This window comes from Botrytis byssoidea (genome assembly GCF_014898295.1).
Source record: "Botrytis byssoidea strain MUCL 94 chromosome Unknown BBYS_011, whole genome shotgun sequence".
In the NCBI taxonomy this organism is placed as follows: domain Eukaryota; kingdom Fungi; phylum Ascomycota; class Leotiomycetes; order Helotiales; family Sclerotiniaceae; genus Botrytis; species Botrytis byssoidea.
In genome coordinates, this window is record NW_024065852.1 from 459,512 (window position 1) to 478,668 (window position 19,157).

At 43.8% G+C, this 19,157-nt stretch overlaps 5 protein-coding genes across 5 annotated transcripts; 2 read left to right on the top strand and 3 right to left on the bottom strand.

Moving 5' to 3' along the window:
* Window positions 1-254: 254 nt before the first annotated feature.
* Window positions 255-4,030, top strand: EAE97_006168 (uncharacterized protein; the record flags this gene model as incomplete). Its single annotated transcript, XM_038876681.1, has 5 exons — window positions 255-296; window positions 355-2,842; window positions 2,890-3,146; window positions 3,203-3,870; window positions 3,940-4,030. 5 exons carry the CDS (start codon window positions 255-257, stop codon window positions 4,028-4,030), a joined length of 3,546 nt encoding a protein of 1,181 aa, XP_038732388.1.
* Window positions 4,031-4,800: 770 nt separating this feature from the next.
* On the top strand, window positions 4,801-5,866 carry EAE97_006169 (uncharacterized protein; the record flags this gene model as incomplete). The annotated part of the gene is made up of 4 exons (XM_038876682.1): window positions 4,801-5,056; window positions 5,203-5,278; window positions 5,382-5,543; window positions 5,668-5,866. 4 exons carry the CDS (start codon window positions 4,801-4,803, stop codon window positions 5,864-5,866), a joined length of 693 nt encoding a protein of 230 aa, XP_038732389.1.
* A 407-nt stretch (window positions 5,867-6,273) lies between these two features.
* Window positions 6,274-8,521, bottom strand: EAE97_006170 (uncharacterized protein; the record flags this gene model as incomplete). The annotated part of the gene is made up of 3 exons (XM_038876683.1): window positions 6,274-6,494; window positions 6,543-8,120; window positions 8,203-8,521. The coding sequence occupies 3 exons, from the start codon at window positions 8,519-8,521 to the stop codon at window positions 6,274-6,276; spliced, it is 2,118 nt and encodes a 705-aa protein (XP_038732390.1).
* A 4,590-nt stretch (window positions 8,522-13,111) lies between these two features.
* EAE97_006171 (uncharacterized protein) lies at window positions 13,112-14,280 on the bottom strand (the record flags this gene model as incomplete). The annotated part of the gene is made up of 3 exons (XM_038876684.1): window positions 13,112-13,166; window positions 13,246-13,918; window positions 14,055-14,280. 3 exons carry the CDS (start codon window positions 14,278-14,280, stop codon window positions 13,112-13,114), a joined length of 954 nt encoding a protein of 317 aa, XP_038732391.1.
* A 1,718-nt stretch (window positions 14,281-15,998) lies between these two features.
* On the bottom strand, window positions 15,999-18,520 carry EAE97_006172 (uncharacterized protein; the record flags this gene model as incomplete). Its single annotated transcript, XM_038876685.1, has 5 exons — window positions 15,999-17,150; window positions 17,207-17,965; window positions 18,018-18,211; window positions 18,280-18,344; window positions 18,407-18,520. 5 exons carry the CDS (start codon window positions 18,518-18,520, stop codon window positions 16,864-16,866), a joined length of 1,419 nt encoding a protein of 472 aa, XP_038732392.1. The 3' UTR covers window positions 15,999-16,863.
* Window positions 18,521-19,157: the final 637 nt, after the last annotated feature.

The window sequence follows — 19,157 nt, forward strand, 5'->3', positions numbered from 1 at the left end:
TCCTTACCTATTAATAGTACCTTTCCTTTGATGTGCACGATAACGGGAGTTGAAGATCCCATAGATATTCCAGACACAACAGTACTGGCCTGCGAGGCTACAATTTCCGGGCTAGACGTCCCATTTCCAATGACGACGAGCTTGACATTGGTCCTCTAATACCAGAGGCTCCTCTTATGAAACAGAGGATAGAGTTCTTATATTCAATCGCATGCGACATTTGTTCTTAGTCTGCAAATCACAAAGCATACATCATGGAGGAGCCAGAGAAAGAGAGCCTAGATGGCTCGTCCATAGTAGGAATACTATAACATACAACTCCGCGAATGGTCTGCTAATATTTGACTTGTCTAGAAACCAGTTTCATCTCTGCGGTCCCATTTCGAACAGATGGCGAACGCCCAACCGGCCAATAACACTGCAACAAGAGGCGTTTCCCCAAAAGGTTTGAGGAATACTGTGAGTCCTGGAGATACTGCCAGAGTAGCGCCAACCATACCGAACCGACCAGAGTCAGTAACGCATTCAGCGGAGTCAGTTCAATCTGCGAGAGGTCGTGATGCAGAAGCGACTGATGTTACACTGCGGCCTCCGCGTGCGAATGGCGGTCGAAAGCTATCTCCCTCACCTACTCGAATTATTACTCCTTCTCCAAGGCCAATATCAACTGCACCTCCTGCCGTTACTGTTCAGCCACCCCAATCACCTCCGAAGGTCAGAAATCTGAATCTTTCATTGGCAAACACCTCTGCGTATTTATCAACAGACGCACCGTTTTCGGCCTCTTTCGATAGTTCCTCCCAGGGCCATTTCAAAATTCCTAGTCGGTCGAATACACCTTTGACGGAAACCAAAAACTCGTCTTCTTACCCATCTTCACTTCCGCCCTCGCCACCTCCTCCTAGACGATCAGGTGAAGTAAGAAGGAATTCATCATTTAAAGTTGGACCTCCGCCGATCAATCGCGCCGACAAACCTAAGATTTCAAGTAAACCGGTAGGGTTCAGTTCAAGCGCAGAAAGTGTGAACTTAGCACCTATATCCGTTCAAATACCTATAGAAAAGTCATCTCCATTTAGTACACCTCCAAGTAGTGGAGGAAGTATCGAAAACGAATATCCAGTAGCGCCACCATTGCCGCGAAATAGGCCACGGCCAGTCTCCTACACTCCTTCGTCCAGATCTTTTGAGCCTCCCCCTAGACATCATTCCGTTTCAAATAGACAGACAGATCAGGAGACCAATGGTCTAGGTCGAGCTATAATATCCCCGCAATTTACGGGGGGAGACCGAAGACCTGCGTTACCTAGCCGGCCAATGCCACCACCTCCTCGCCCTTCTGTTGACAGGTCAAGACCGCCAGTGACTAATGCTATGCCCGTTGATAATGGACACAATTTTGCGACTTCCCCAAAAAGAGTTCTTTCAAATCCTACGGCTCAATTACAAACTCCAACTAGATCACATGGAAGATCTATGACAGTTGATAGGACAAGCGATAAAACGCCAGCCGAGTTCAGAACCCCGGTGGTGTCTGTGTCAACTAGAACCGGCCATCGTCCTCCGAGTGATGTGCCCTCAACTCCAGTAATCAGGGAAGGCCTATCTTTCAAGGCAGGCGAATATCCAGATACCTCCCATTCTAACCGTAGACCTCCATACTTTGCTAAAGGAGCATACGAAATATCAACAAAGTATGATACTCGCATTTTAGATGTTTGCGGAGAATACGTATGCACCACCGGCCACGTAACTAGGGTTTGGAGTCTACTAGATGGAGGTGTAGTTATGAGCCTAGCTCATACCGAGGGCATTAAAGTCGTATCTGTAGCTTTCAAGCCAGCAGCGGAAGTGCAAAATGAGGGCACAAGGCTATGGTTAGGTAACAATATTGGAGATTTGGTCGAGGTTGATATTTCAAGCGGAAGCATTGTCGCGAGCAAGTCCAACGCCCACACTCGTCGTGAAATAATTAGAATTTATCGACACTTGAACGAATTATGGACACTTGATGATGGTGGATCATTGCATTTATGGGCTGCAGATGACACTGGTGAACCTAATTTGACGAACAACCCATCCCAGAGCTATCGACTTCCGAAAGGTCATACATTTTCGCTGGTTATTGATGGTGAACTGTGGCACGCAGCAGGCAAAGATATACGAGTTTTCATCCCGACTCTGGATGGAAGCTCTCAGTTTCAGGTTTTACAACGCCCTCTTCATCAACCAGATGCAGGTGAAATAACATCGGGTGCTGTAATAAGCTCTCAGCCGGACCGGATATACTTTGGTCATGTTGATGGAAAAGTAAGCATATATTCACGACATGATTATGCATGCCTAGGTATAGTAAATATCAGCGTCTACAAAATCACATCTCTTGTGGGTGTAGGCAGTCATCTTTGGGCTGGCTTTAGTACGGGTATGGTATATGTATATGATACTACTTACACTCCATGGGTCGTAAAGAAGGACTGGCGTGCTCATCATGATCCACTTATTGGCCTATTTGTTGACCGTAGCAGCTTTTGGATGCTTGATCGGGAACATGTCATTTCCTTGGGCCAGGACAATATGGTACGAGCATGGGATGGCCTGCTTCAGGATGATTGGATGGAGCACCAGATGCAATCTCAAGAAGCAGATTTCTGCAAACTTACCCCAATCAAGACTTTAGTTATGACGTGGAATGCGGGCGCATCTACTCCATATCACCTTCAACAATCTGATCAGGATTCGAGGTTCTTGCCTCAACTTCTTCAAGATAGCGATCGGCCAGATATATTAGTCTTCGGATTTCAGGAATTAGTTGATCTAGAAGACAAAAAGACTACCGCTAGTAAGTACGCAGCTAACTTATAAAACCTCCTTCTAACTGGTTGGTAGAAAGTTTTTTCAAATCGAAGAAGAAGGAGAAGGATTCTGATCATGAACACATGAGCCACCAATATCGAAATTGGCGAGACTTCCTTACCCGATGCTTAGATGATTATGTTCAGGGTGAAATATACCACTTGCTTCATACCGCAAATCTAGTTGGCCTATTCACATGTGTATTTGTCCGATCTCCACTTCTACCACGTATCAAGAGTATCAATGCCGCTGAAGTCAAGAGGGGTATGGGTGGACTCCATGGGAACAAGGTAAGAGTCTTTGCAAAAGTTCCTGCTAATTATATGTGTTTTCTGACGTACATTAGGGCGCATTGATTCTTCGATTTATGCTGGACGATACGTCGATGTGCTTCATCAACTGTCATCTTGCTGCTGGACAAACACAAACGAAAGATAGAAACACAGACATAAGTATGATCCTCGAAAGCCAGGTTCTGCCTGCAGAACGCGATCACAGCGTCCGCATAGATAGCTTTGTGGGAGGCGGTGATGGAACAATGATCCTCGATCATGAGATCTGCATTTTGAATGGCGATTTGAACTACCGTATCGATACAATGGGCAGAGATACTGTGGTTAATGCGGTAAAAGCTAACAACTTGGCAAAACTTCTCGAGCGAGATCAACTTCTTGCCTCAAAACGCAAAAATCCATGGTTTCGATTACGCGCTTTTCACGAACTACCCATCACTTTCGCGCCGACCTATAAATACGATGTAGGAACTGACAATTATGACACGAGTGAGAAGAAAAGAGCACCCGCTTGGTGTGATCGATTACTTTACCGTGGACACAATCGTGTGGAGCAGCTCGATTATCGTCGACATGAGGTTCGAGTGTCTGATCATAGACCCGTAACTGGATTATTCCACATGGTCATTAAATCAATTTCACCGCAGAAGCGTGCCGTTAAATGGGAGGAATGTTTACAGGACTTCAAAAATTTGAAAGAAAAGCTCGGGTCAGAAGCAAGGTAAGCTTTTTCTTTAGCTCTCAATCGGTCGTCACGACATTATGATTGCCGACGCTAATCGACATTTAGGCTTGATTATCTCATAAATGTTCTGGGTTTTGATCCAAAGACTAGTCAACAGATAGTTTCATCGGGACCGGGAACTTATGGGGGCCGTTGATTGGCTTCATCAACATTATAGGCTAGAAGTTCAAACACACATCGTAAAAGACATAGATCATACTTTACCGTGAGTCGAGTATTAAAATGCGAGGAGCAGAAAGATTAACCCTCCTACCCCCTTAGAGGTTACCAGCTCAAGAAAAGGGATATGGGATACGAGACATGGGATATGGGATAGGGGATATGTGCCACCAATTCTCTAGCATTTTGTGTGGATTAGGAATGGACACGTGATGAAAAGTCCTGCGAGGACTAAAGTAGCTCACGTCATGATGTACAAGCCTAGCTCGGTTGGCTGGTGGTCTTCTAAATGTTGCCCCACTGTTCAGGTACAATCCCCGCAGTATAGAAAGTGTTTCCATCATAGATGCCATCATAGATGCAACAAATGACGATATGAACATGAAGAAGAAAGAAGAGCTACCTAGGTAGATAGTAGGCAAATTGTATGTAGGTAGTATGTAACTAACTAAGAATTCGAAAGGTTAATGAGACAGCAAATTTCATATAAACTTTCCTAAAATGGTTGGGTGCTTTTTTTGCGTTTTTGCTTTTGTTCTTTCCATGTATAATACTAATAGTTGTTTGTCCACGATTGGATATTTATTAAGACGTAAAATCAACATCAATAATCTTCTGCTTTCTCAGTCATCTTCCATCTACCTCACATTCCCATTCTCAATCCAATTAAACCCCATATCTTCCTCTTATCCCCATCAACACATATCCCACGCTTACACTCGCTCTCAATCCTACCACACCCTCAAAATGTCTCCCTCCTCAGACAAATCCACCTCCAACGCCAAGAACGAAGCCCGATCCCAAGGTCACAAAGACGAGGATATTGAAGGCGACCACAATGAATGGAAATTCAGAGTCCCGTATAAAGTGCACGAAAATGATGAGGATTTCAAAGTGCTGTATGAGGGAGGTTGCCATTGTGGACGGGTGAAGTATCAATTGAGCAGGGAGAGGCCTTTGAGTGCGAAGTTTTGTCACTGTACAACTTGTCAGGTTTTGCATGGTAAGTTTTTTGAGGAGTTGAATTTTGGTTTGGGGGAGGGAGGGGGAGGGGGGCGAGAGTGATGAGGGGTGTAAGAGGAAAGAAGTGGTGAGATAGGCTGGGAGGGGGATGGAAATGATAAGAATGCTAATTTAAGGGATCTATAGGAGCACCATTTCAATGGGCTGCAATTTTCCATAAAGAAGATATCAATTTCACCCATGGGCATCATGATCTGGGTTGGTACGTTCATATTCTTCCAGCTGCTCTCTTCTTTTCCCCTCGCTCAAAATCTCCCCAATTTCTTTACTTGCCATTCTTATCCACCAATTAACACCCCAACTAGGTACGAATCTGAAGAGAAAACCACCCGTCACAAGCTTCCCTGCAAAGTAAGCTGTGCATACTGTCGTACGCCCATCATGGATGAGGGAAGAAACATGATATTGCTTTTCCCGAGCTTGATTAAATTCAAGAACCAAGAGGAAAAAGAGAAGTTTAATCCTACGTTAGTTTCCTTCCGTAATTGTTTCTCCCTTGATCTCAAAAACTTGTTGCGGTCTTCTCATTCTGGAAGGGAAAGTTTGGCGAGGTTGAAATGAAGGAAATGCTAATTGACGTTTGTGATGTAGATGTCATATGTTCTATTCGAGACGCCTAGTAGATATTCCTGATGGATTACCTAAATGGACGGGCTTAAATGACAAGAGTGATTTGATTGAGGATAGTCCTCCTGAAGCTATTCAAAAGAGAAAGAGAGAGAAGGAAGAAGAGGAAAAGGATGGGAAAGGAGAAAATGGACATGACAAGAAGAAAGAGAGAAAGGAATAGATAATCTGAGGGTTGAGAGATCTATAATGGGTGGCAAATATAAAGTTGTGGTATTTCTATTCTGTTGTTTGTTTTAGTAATCCCGCCATCTCAGGAACGAACGAGGATTTCTTTATTCCCCTAATCCTTTGGTCGCGACTGCCAAAATAACTCCCTTCGTGCACCACTGCGTCAATATTTGAAACCAACTCCTCTCCTTTTCATTTTCCATCTGTTTTCTCCTCAGCGTCCGAAACACAAGACGAATTAGTACTATGACAACTCTCGTTTTATGTGAGGATGTTTATTAAATAGTACAATCTTTGACGTGCTCGGATATTATGAAATGTATGAGGATGTATGAGGAAACCCTTTGCAAGATACTTGCAAACTATCGACAACAAATCACTCGGACCAGTCTCCAGTATTCATACACCCGCCTCCGCGCCACTATTCTTCAACAACAAGCCATCCAATCTCAGCAAACCCAAACTCATGAGTCCGTTCCCGGCATTGCCACTACCAATTCTCATGGCCCATCTCCAACGAGTCACAAGCTCGTGGATCTCGGCTGATTCGGTTTCATTTTCGGATGTGACGAGTAGTTGCATAAGAAATGATGATGCGATTGCGAAATTTGCACGAGACCCTGATATTCAATTAGCGATTATGGGTAGAAATGGCAGTCAAAACTTACATGAGTGCCAAAAGGCATCTAAAGCACCCCTCCCAAGATTTTCTACAAACTCAACGACTTCTTTTGCGCATTCTCTGGCCCCAGCCCGTACAGCTAGACGACTACCTATTGTTGCGTCTTCTTCTACGCTCGTTAAGTTTTCGAGAGGTCGAAGAAGAGCTCGGAATAATGTCATGGTTGCGATGATATAGGCGAGTGAAAGTGATGGGTTTCCACTTAATTGTGCTAGACCGCGGGAATCTAAATGCTCTGTTTGACGGAGGGACATAGAAGGAGATAATGAATCATTCCAAGCCTTAAGCCGTGTGCGGAGTGGTCTTGCTAGTTCGAGGGATAATGAGAAATCTTTAGATGTGCGTTGTGTTGCCCGCAATGTATAATAGGAATCAACAATGTCGCTGAGAATGGCGGTCAGCTCGGCTAGTAACCGAAAGTGTTCTGAATCGGGTTCTGATTCCGTAATGGGTTGATTGGGGTCGGGGGTTGATGCTTCAAGATCATTATCTTCAAGCGGGTGGACGTCGAAATCGTCAGCATGTATGTGGCTTGGCATTCCCGCGCCCAAAGACGCCCACTTATCCATGACAAAGACTCCATACCAAAGTCTTTTTCTCAAATTCATTTCCCATACTGGTATACTACTCCAGTCACTACATTCCTTCATCAAGCCCAGAATCTGAGCAAGACTCACTGTCCATCCCACAAGACTCGTTTTCCAAGGTGTATCGGTTGTATATCGATTCGTGGGGGCTCTTTGTAGTAACAATAGACATGCTTGTACTGTTGCAAGTCGTGGAATATGTAATTCTTGTTGAATGAAGAGCCAGGACAAACGAAACAGTTCATGTGATGTCGGAGGTGAATGTATGAGAGTTGTAGCGAGGAAATCATCATACAACATAAATGGTAGGGCTGTAGCGTATATTGCCGACAACAGAGAAAATGGTAACGTATGCAGAATCGTCGGGGAGAGTACTCCTGGCGATTGGAATACTTGGCTTTTTGATAGAATAGGAAAATAGGGATATACAAATCGGAAAAAAAGACCTATAAGACGAAGGGCTTCTTGATCCGTGAACATGCCCCTCAGGTCTGATTCTGCCTTACTGAGAACATCATCATCTATCCTTGGTTCCCCTTTTTGCGCAAAGCTATCGTCTGCTAGCATAAAGACCACAGGAGGTTCCCCTTTCTGGGTCGAAAAATTATTCTGTGTTGAGTTCTTGATTCGCCGGTATGTCAACTTCGATATTGTACATTCATCGTTCTCATTATAGCGGTAATGATGCAGTAGGTATGGATTTGATTCACCCATTTCTCCAACAAATCTTGCTGACTTTGTAGAATGCTGAGAATCGAGGGGCCTTATTCGGGTGCTTTGCATCATGTTCAAGTAAGGATCCAGATTATATATAGGCGAGCCATCTTGGACGAGGATCTGTTGATCTGGAGACGAAGTCGATTCAGTCAAGACACCATGTCCGGTCAAGCTCTGAAAACTATGCTCGCTATATTGGCTGATGAAGCTGGGACTAAGTTGAGCCGCCGAGACATCATATTGTTGCAAAGGAGCAGTAGCTTCACAGACACACAAGTCAGCGAATCTCTCATATGATTTATACACGACTTCTGCATGATTGTGTGATGTGTTGTAACATACAAGTAGATGTTGTAGATCCACTACTCTGATCACCATTGCTTGCTGCAAGATTTGGCCTTCTCTTCTTCTTTGGCCGATCTACAAATGTGCAACTTCTCCCATGAGATATGCACAATTGACAGGGCGGGGCGGAAGATATCGAACATCTTACTTGACGGGCTCGACAAAAATCACAAGGACGATACTTGCGCGATTTGTAGGATCTTGGACCTGGTTGAATTGGATGGCTGTTCAGTTGTTGAGGTAATTGTAAGTCAATGGCACCTCCGTTGAAGTAATCATTAGAATTAATTGAAGTTTGGAAATTATGAGGATCCATCGAACGAAGGGGGGGGGAAGACTTTAGGAGCCAGGCCTATTGGTGGTACTAAATGACCCTTAGAGTTTCCTTATCGGCTCTGATAGACAATAATGATAATGAATGCAACAGCAACTCTTTGGAACATCAATTTGACCGATTCATTCCCCGCGCGGGCAGGAGGTATTTCTTTTCTTTAATGATATATAACAAGTATATGCTTTAAGATATTCATTAGAATCTCACTTGCGATTATATCCATCTGGAATTACTTTTGTTTTTATCCCAATATTCTGGACGTTGAATGTTGGATGGCGTTGTATCCAATGTTCCAGAATATTTCCCATCTGGTCCAATTCCTCACACTTCCTCCCACAAAATTCATGCGAACACACGGCCAAGGAGGCCCAAAGGAGTTGCCCGTGTTATCATCGTGCAGTTTATGTAGCGAGTGTCGTCAAATACATCCTTGTGCTTACAATGCTGGTCAGAATCAGTTCTAGTCGTTTCGGAGTTTACTTTGAGCAGCGTGAGGATTATCGGACGAAAGTATCACTTGCACGAGAGAATGGCATAGTCCGAGGAGGTCTTGGCTACAATGAATTGAAATATTCAAATAAATGGGATGTCCTCAGCTGCTTCTAAGCCTTTATGACGCGATTAACCTTCCATTTCTTTCTCTTCGTCGCAGCTTTCCTCTAATCGCCGAAGAGTTGAAGGTCTAGTGGCCTCTGTCAAGTGTTCTCGGTCCATTGTCACAAAGTATAAAGATATTTATTATCAATCTGGATGGAATTCATCGAATTGCGGTTGCTCGTCGGCTGTTATCTACTGGTTTGGCTCATTGTACTGTGAAGTCGCAGTTCCGCTACTCTATTCCTTCGGCTTCGGCGATAGAGTTCCGTTTCAATATGCATCGATATAGTCTATACCATCTATGCTGCGTCTAAACATTTGAGATTTTGCAGGATTTCTCTTCAAATAGCATTATCCCATTCATGTATTTAGGCGACGAACGAGTGTTCAACTCTGATACTATGAATGGGTGACAAATCCCATTCCTCGTCGCAACAGCACATATAGAATTTCCTTAAGGGTATAGAACTCTCAAGCGGATATTTCCGGTTGTCTCTCATGATCCTCTATAGCTCTCGTGGGCTTTCCGGATCAGAACCCGTTTTCTTCCGTGAGTATTCCAAATAGAATCCTACGAGAAGTTTCTCAAAGAAGAGAAGCAGATCTCTGCATCTGAAATCAACCAAACATTAGATGTGGTTTGGGCAAGCCTCCGGCAGTAAGGATGCACCCGATAGAGAGTCTGGATGTTGAAGTCTTGGACTATGGAATGATCTTTTGAATATGACTGGCAGTGTGGAAGCCATCGGTGGCGAGGGAATGAAGCAGTTCTTCATCTATTCATGTAGCCATAGAATCTTTAGTACAGGACATGTGAAAGAACGTCATGATTTTTGTTCATGAGAGTATCTATCACGAGTGGACGGCTCTGAACTCATATGATTAGGTATGCTTTGAAAAAGTGGGATGTATTCGGCATCAAAAATCATGGTAGATATGACCACAAAAAATCTAGGGATTAGATCGTCAATAGTAGATGACTAGGAAGAAGGATCATAAGTGAATCTTCCTCTATAAATGGGAGTCCTGAGATATTGAGTCTCAAAATAATTGGTAACATTGAGCAGAGGTTCATTTTTTGGACCCACTAGGCATATGCTCGTTGCTCATGACGTGTGAAATAATTCAACACTATTTGACTAGCTATTGGCATTGCAATACAAGATTTCTGGAGGAGAAATGCTATTCCAACTGTGGGAAGGAGGTACACTACACTGCACTAGATTGTTACATTTGCCTTTGAGTCGAAGACTTACATTTCATAACACTTGAACAATCTCCTATTTTTTGTTGCCCGTACTATTCAACCATTTCATCTACCAGTACATCTCATCTCCATGATCTCCGTCCCATTTCTCCAAACTGTTGTTTCGAGGAACATTCCCCCAACCCGATAAGAACATTCACCCCCAACTTTTCTTATCCATCTGCATAGATTTATGGGGCACACATCCAAACAAGCATATTTTGCCCGTCGGCCAACGAGTCTTGGCTCAAAAGTGGCCTCATATCGTAGAGCTATTGTTCGTCAACCCACGCTTTCAACTGCTTTCATATCATATCCTGTATGTAATGAAAATCAAAGTTGATTTGAAAGTTGATTTGCATGCAATCACTGATTCTTGGGGATTGTATCTTTCAACCAAACTATGGTTTGATGAGCAGTAGGTTATTCATTGTTTATTCGTCTCGCTTGTTGCTTGGGCGTGGGGGTCTGGGATCCAAGCGATGTTGCTTGATTGAACCATATATATGTTCAACTGAAGCGCAAACTGCCACATACGACCATAGACTGAGGAGAATTGGGCATCCCGTCCGCTCTGCCATACACAAGCCTCAGATCGGTAGATTAGTAGTTGGGTGGGTGACCACCAGCGAATCCCTACTGTTGTATGTAATTATTTTTGGCGATTTTTGCTATCGATTTTGGTGGTGTTGAGGGACGATCTCGTTTGTGATTGGGAAGAGAAGTAGATCACCTGGGCAATCATTATAGAGAATGGATAAACGGCATGAAGTCAGTTCACTACTCTCCCTGGGATTCGTTGACTCCCACGGAATTCTCAAATCAACCAACTCCAAAACACGTCAACACTTCGTAATCACGGCAGTCGTCTACTCCTAAGATAGTAAATAAAGTAGCCAAAGAAGTCTCAGTAGGTACATATTTGCTTGAGCAGTTGAAGGTGAAGGAACTACTGGGATATGAGTATAGAAAGGGAGAGCAAGGGGTTTTGATGTGCAATTGGAACCGAAAGGCTCGAGAGGGAGGCCTTGAAAATGCGGTTCATCAATCTTTGGATAAAGCAAGTCGCAAGAACAAACTGAAACAGGATTAGAAATGAACAGCAGACGGGAAATATGTGACTCACACATGTGTATACTGGCTCCTACTGCTATACCCCATGTCTGTCTAGCCAGACTTTCAAAGCAGAGTCTAGAGTTGAGGGGGAACATTCGAAGTCATACTTGATAGTCTTCATGTAATACCGTAAGAAAGATATTCATAAGAGCATGCATATTTCCACCTTCTGTTTCTCCAGAGATAGTCAGATAGAGCGAGTAGTCACTTAACTAAAACATATATATACTACATTCATTAAGTGCACACCTACCAGTACCAACAACAATACCGTTCACCTCCAAATCGTCCTTCTATCACCGCTCATGAAAATGACAATAGAAAAATACACAAACACAAACATAATATATAAACCACATTCCTGTTTCTCCTCCTCCCAGGAGCAACCCCCCCCTATATCATACCGCACCATGCCCTCGAGAAATTCCCTCGACTTCACTAACTACGATGCTGTCAAGGCTAAAGATACACATCACTTCACCTAGCCTCCGCTTACCTGTTCTCCAATTATCCATCATCTATCCATTCCCAACCCCATAGATCAACATCCCGCTCCATGATCCCATCCTATACAACCCACCACACCTCAAACATACCAAAACATGCACCTCAACATCAGCATCCACAACCTCTCTCTTCTCTCCAGACTCTATACCCTCCCTGGAATCCAGACATTCCCGATCCCCAATCTCCAACCCTCAATCCCTACAAAAAAAACCCCATCAAAAACCCATACAACTCACCAAATTCAAATAACCCAAATACATGCAACACACAATACTCTTGTGCCATCACTGCACTCTTATTAATATCTTCTAACTTCTATCTAGCATTTACCATCTTCCCCCCTCAGCCCCCATCAAAGCCAGCAAACACACAATTCTACACTCCCATCATCCTTAACCCCTCCCAAGTCCCTACGAATACTGTACAAACGATCCACATAACTAATTCTAACCCCTCCGTTCTTCCCATCTCGTAACTCTTCTCTTGGGCCCAAATACTCATCATTATCCTCATACAAATACATGTACATATATGCATCTTCATCCCCATCCTCACACCGGCATCTTCATCTCCATTCCCAATCTCACATCCTTATCCCACTCCCAGTCCCAGCTAATCACCCATCCCATCCAATACCAACGACTTGCAAATAGAACACATCCAATTATGCAAAAGAGAATCAAAACTTCTACTATATATACCTAGGTATATAGACTCATGTGTGTAAGACCTCAGGAGCGACTATGACCTCATCAACAAAAGATCCAAATGCAAAGAGGCAAAAGGCTAAAAGAACAGACACAATAACAAGGTTAATCACCGATAGACACGCAAACACATAAATGGAGATTGAAAAGCTCTCATTCCAATTGACATCGTCCACGCATGTAGACACTCGCCATCATATCATCTATCTACCACCCCGAAAATTGTCTATTAATTCGCATTGCAATCGCAATCGCATTCATCGTATATCAGATCATTAAACTCATTTCCTCTACTCTTATTCTGAGAAGATCATAGCAAGCCTCCATACAAAAATCAGAAGAACCAAACCAATGCCAGATGTGTGTGTATGCACGCAAGCCAGGTATTCCCAAAACGCCTTAATGCTTAGCGGTGACCTTTTCACCCGTCAATTTCTCGACATAAGCTTTTGCCCTGTTTATTGTGTGTTAGTACTTGTTTTGTTTGGTAGATGTTGAGTAGTGAAGGGATGATGGAAGGGGAAAAAACTTACATATCACCCATAGCAACCATGCAAATAGTTTGCCAAAAGCCCAGCCCAATTCTAGGAACAACGCCACGAAACAAGCCCGAAACTCCGTTCTGACTATAAATATACTTGAGGGTATTGCCAACCGTCATCTTAGCAGGTCGGTTAGGATCCACCGTCTTACTCTGCATCTCGATACGAATAACTTCGATAGGTTGATTCCAAGCACTCAATCCACCACCCAATCCACTTGCCAAAATCTTCTCCCAAGCACTCAACTTTCCATTCTCACCCTTGCCAGTCACCTTTCGGATACCGCTTTCTGCCAATCGACTCAATCCGAATCTACTTCCCCAGTTGGTCATTTGACGAATAGCAACGGCGTTGACTCCTTTGTTGATTCCCTTGATACCTTCTTTGCGGTAGATGTTCATGAAAGTGGTCATGGTACCGTCAGGCTTGACACCGGCTTTTGCCATATTGGTCTTGGTGATTTCCACGGTCTTCATGCAGGTGCAGAATCCCATGGTAGCATATGCTTGAGCAACACCACCAATTACACCTCCACTAATACCGGCAGTAAAATCACCAGCACCAAAAGAACGAGCGTACCACTCGGCTTCGGAGGCGACGAAGAGGAGAACGGCACCTTTGGTGGAGGCTTCGATCCATGCCCATGGAATAAGTCCTTGGTAGACTGTAGTGGGGTTATCATTAGCTGTTATTCTTGCAGATCTAGAATATAAAGAAAAATGTACAAATCAAAGTATAGAATAGGATCGACGTGGAAACCATGAAAATCATGAAAAGGAAAGGGAAAGGAAAAAACATACATCCAAGAACACCACCTCTCCCCCAAATTCTACCCAGAGCACCCGCAAAAGTATCCCCTCTATTAGCAGCCATAGTAGTCTTTGTAACCTCCAACGGTTGACCCAAAGTGGTTACCTCGAACAAATTCAAACTGGCACCCAAGAGCAAGTTGGAGAACTTGACGGGTTTCTTCTCTGGAACTGCTGGCTTGCCGACGATGGGCATTTTGGCGGTGACAGCGGACATGATAAGGTAGACGGTGTTTGTATTGGGGCCCTGACCAAGGGAATAGGTTGCTTCTTCGCAAAGGAAAGGGTGGTGAGATTGAGGGTTGTTGTTGTTGTTGTTGTTGTCGTTGTTGTCGTTGTTGTCGTTGTTGTTGGAAAGAACCTAAGTAAGGAAGATTTGATGGATGGAAGGAAGGAAGGAAAAGGGAATGAGAGAGAGGGAGAAGAGATATGTGTTTGTTGAAAGGGGAGCTTAGCTGATCTGCCACAGCACTCGAGAAAGATAGGAAGCTAATGAAAGACCAGGTGGACCCTAATTTTTTGAGTGGGGCCCCGATAAGATACAAGGGTATGTGGGTGGGAATTTGTTGATAATGCTGAAAACCTATTTCGAGTGAAGGTGAAGAAAGCAATAAAAGAAAAGGTTTACCTGGTAGGAAATTATATAAAAATTACCTTAAAGAAACCCCTCTATTGTGTATATTGTGCTATTTAAATTATCAAATTACCAAAATCTTCATTGTTTATTATCACATTCTTTACTTCAAGATAATGAATCGGGGTCAGCAGAAAGAAAGTCTTGGTCTGGACTCTGGACTTTGGACTCTGGACTCTGGACTCTGAACTCTGGACTCTGGACTCTGGACTCTGGACTGAATGCTTCCAAAGATGCATTGTATTTTGTACCAGCCTCAGCCAGCACAAGAAAGTGTACTTACTTCCTTCTCTTCTCTGTCAATCACTTATCAATCATACTCGGGCCCTTCCTTCCTGATACATATGTCCATATGTCCATTGTCCACTGTCCGTCCATCAATCGTTGTACACCTAACAACTTCACAACGTGATTTCTTACCTACAGAGGGTCTATTGCTACTTAATGCCTACTAAATACTATTCGGGCAACCCTAAAGAAAAAGAATGGAACAACCTTGGAAACCTCGGCCATTTGTTGAGAAGTTCAAGCTCAACGAATTGCATGTGTTGTTGATTCATTGGGGAAGTCCGGTCCGAATTTAAAAGCGGTCTGTAATTTGGTATCAGGATTGCTTTTTTTATTTGGGTGAAGTCTCGAGCTGAATTGATCGGCTTGCTAGTACAACATCTTGTTGTCAATAATAAGTATACTTTGTATGCATTCTTGACTCGAACACTATTTGGTTCTAACACTTATCGTTTGTTCTGATGATCCCATCACCATTTTCTGCACGAGTGATAGGTGAATTGATTGAAATCAGACACCATTAAGAATATCAGTCTTGCGATGCGAGATGACGACGACCTTTATCTACGAAGCGCCATAGCATATCCCTTACTTTGAACGACTCACTGTACACTGTCAGGATCTCACTCCTTTTCCCTAACACGTTTCGGTCTCAGGACTGTGGCTTCCTTCACAAGCTGATGGAATGATTTCTATTTTCAAAGGGCCAAGTACCTAGGTTGCAAAAGCATACGACCACACCGGCCTGCTCTCTTACAAAACTTGTCGGTTTCGTCTAACCCTTCCCCTCTACGTAGCCGAAATATAGGCTGAATTCGAGGACTTTTGGGATCTCTTCACAATTAATCGTCACTTAAAGCTCTTATGTTACAATTATCTTGAAACCTCATAAAGTGAATATAAGCTAAACTTTCATTAACTATTCTCAATTTTTATGCTTCAATTTGTGATTGATTCATGAACCCAAGTTCCTGAATTAACATTTCCAACTTTTTTTTTTTCGGCAAACTCCAATACTGCTCCTGATTTTTGGCCCCCAAATCCTCCCCGTACACCATAAAACCCATCATACCCCCTCGTCCCCCTACCATCCACAGTATTCCAAACCACCTCATAAATTCATGCACCCATACCCCTCATATTCTTCTAACCCCAATTCTCCCAATCCTAACACCAGTGCCAGATTTCAGGGGTGGCCTTCTCATGATCACGTACATCAAAATCCATCTATAGAGCATCGTACCGACAACCATCAATGAAGCTAATAATTTGATGAAAGATTAGCAACGATTCGACAGTGATACAATGCGTACAAGATGAGTAAATGCGATGTCTGGTCAGGTTTGAATAACAAAGTTGGGGTGGGGATTGATATTTGCGTCTGGATGGGGATGGGGATTGGGATGGGTTGGTTACTTGGTCGCTTTTAACCGCTTCCCTATGTCTAGATTCAGGGTTGCAGTTGAGAGAATTTGATAGTTGCAAGAGATTGAATGTCCCAGTAAATTGAATCATTGAAAAGAAAATAATGGTGCAAATGATTTGTACATATGTTTGTGTAAGTCTAGAATGTTAAGGGCATGAGACACATGTCAGTAGGTAAGCAACAGAATGCATGATATACCGGATTGATAGTGGAGTCTCTTCGTCTTTGTTCTTCTAGCAAAAGCAAATCATTATATTATACACTGAATCATCATGACGAGAAGTATGAGTACGTATTCCTGCTCTAGGTTTCCTTTACTGCAACTTCTTGAAAAAATGATTCTACAATTTTATAATGGTTGGCTCTATCCAGTCTACACCTTTGGTCATTAATTCAGGCGTCCATGTGTATACCACTAAGTTTACCTCCCCACTAGTCCTTTGATATCCTTTTTACAACTTGGCTCCAACAATCTCGGCCCACTTCTCGGTGGAGAAGGACTTGGGGCGTTCAATTGGGGCGCCGACGGCTCTGTCGATGATCAATTGTGGGAGCACACCGATGGCACGGGAAACACCGAAGAGAACGGTGTAGTAGTTGGCCTCAGTCAAACCATAGTATTGGAGCAAGACACCAGAATGTGCGTCAACATTTGGGAAGGGGTTTTTGGTCTTGCCATGCTCAGTGAGAACACCTGGAGCGATCTTGTAAACTTGGCTAACAAGCTTGTACATAGGATCTGTAAATTATATTGTTAGAGTTGAAGATGTAAATCACGTGCTCGGTTAAACTTACCCGATGGCAAATGCTTCTCGGCAAATTCTCTCTGAGCCATGTAACGAGGATCAGTCTTGCGGAGAACGGCATGACCGTAACCTGGAACGACTTGACCGGCGTTAAGAGTAGACCACAAGTAGTTCTTGATAGCCTCATCACTGAGATCATCACCAATAGCAGCCTTCATCTTTGTGAGCCAGTTCAAGACTTCTTGGTTGGCGAGACCGTGAAGAGGACCAGCAAGACCGTTCAAACCAGCAGCGAGAGACAACATTGGGGAGCTGAGAGCAGATCCAACCAAGTGAGTGGTGTGGGCAGAAACATTACCACCCTCGTGATCAGTGTGGATGGTGAGGTACAATCTCATCAATTCAATGAAGTCCTTGTTCTCGCCAAATCCGAGTTGGTTGGCAAAGTTGAAGGAGTAATCCTTGTCCTTTTGGACAGCAGCGACCTTACCGCCCTTGAAGACGTTTTGGTAGATTCTAGCGGCGATAGTTGGGAGCTTGGCAATCAAATCCATGGAATCCTCGAAAGTGTGACCCCAGTACTCGGTCTTCTTCATTCCCTTAGCATAAGCCTTGGCGAAGGCGGACTCGTGCTCGAGAGCAGTGACAGCGAGGGAGAATTGTGCCATTGGGTGGAGATCGCTTGGGCATCGATCGATGAGCTCTTCGACGAACTTTGGTACGTCGGAACGAGCGGCCCACTCGGCAGAGAGATCGCGGACTTGTTGCTCGCTTGGAACCTCACCGGTCAATAGGAGCCAGAAAAGACCTTGGTTAAATTAGTGATTGCGCATAATAGCGGGCGGCAAATGAGGTCTTACCTTCTGGTAAAGGTTCTTGTCCACCTGGTGCCTTTGGGAGGAGTTCCTGGCACTCTGGGATAGTCTTTCCTCTGAAACGGATACCCTCCTCAGAGTCAAGGACTGAACCTTCCCAGACTAATGACTTGATACCACGAGCACCACCGTAGACTTGGTCCAAAGTAACCTCGCCGATGACCTTATTTCCATAACCCCTGCGAAAATAAGTATGTGTAGATGCAAAGTGGGTGTCGATTTTGGAAATCGATAAAATATTTCTTACTTGCGGAGAGCCTTGATTTGCTCAATCTTCTCTGGAAGTTGCTCGGCGAAACGCTCCTTCAAAGTCTAGATAGAGGAATAGTCAGTAAAGCTGGCTTGTCCCGCATAGAGAAACGTTTGGAATATACCTGAGTCTTCGATGAATAGCATCGCAAGCCATTGAAGGCGGCGGATTTAGCACCGAATGTTGGAGCTCTCATAGATGCTCTAAGAGCAGTTTGACCAATACGAAGGGATGCCATCGTGAGAGATGTGTAGTAATTGCAGTAGAAATGCAAAAATGGAGGTATGATAGAATAGAAATTTAAGAACAGATTCCGGCTCGTGGACGGAAAAAATGGTCGGAGACCCGCTAGCGTTGATGCCGACCAATGCACCAATACACGCAGAAAGCTTCCCCTACCTTAACTACGTCAACCTTGGTATTTGATAAACGCGAGTTATCCCGAGATTGTAAGACGGAAATCCCCACAGATTTCAATAATTTTATTAGCTTGATTGGTTACGCGAGTGAATAATATGGATTATTTTACTCCATTCAACTGGGGATTTGGTTTACTGTATAGATATGGCGGGGCGAAATTAATAAAGTATTCCAGCTCTATAGGTAGGTAAAGTAGATATGGGCGGCTCGAGGGCGGTTATGTTCTACACCTGGGCAATACCCGATCGGTAACTCCCCGCCAATTCTCAAGTCTTCTAAGTTCTGTGCTCTTTTCCCCGGTGCCGGCGAGAGAGGTCGGCAATTGATTCATAAGTAGCACGTGAGGAGATACGCACGTCGAGTATAATTAATAAATAGGTAGGCAGGTTTCACAAGCGACTGTATTTTGTTCATATTTTATGACATTCCGTCCAACCAATGGAAGAATTCACTTT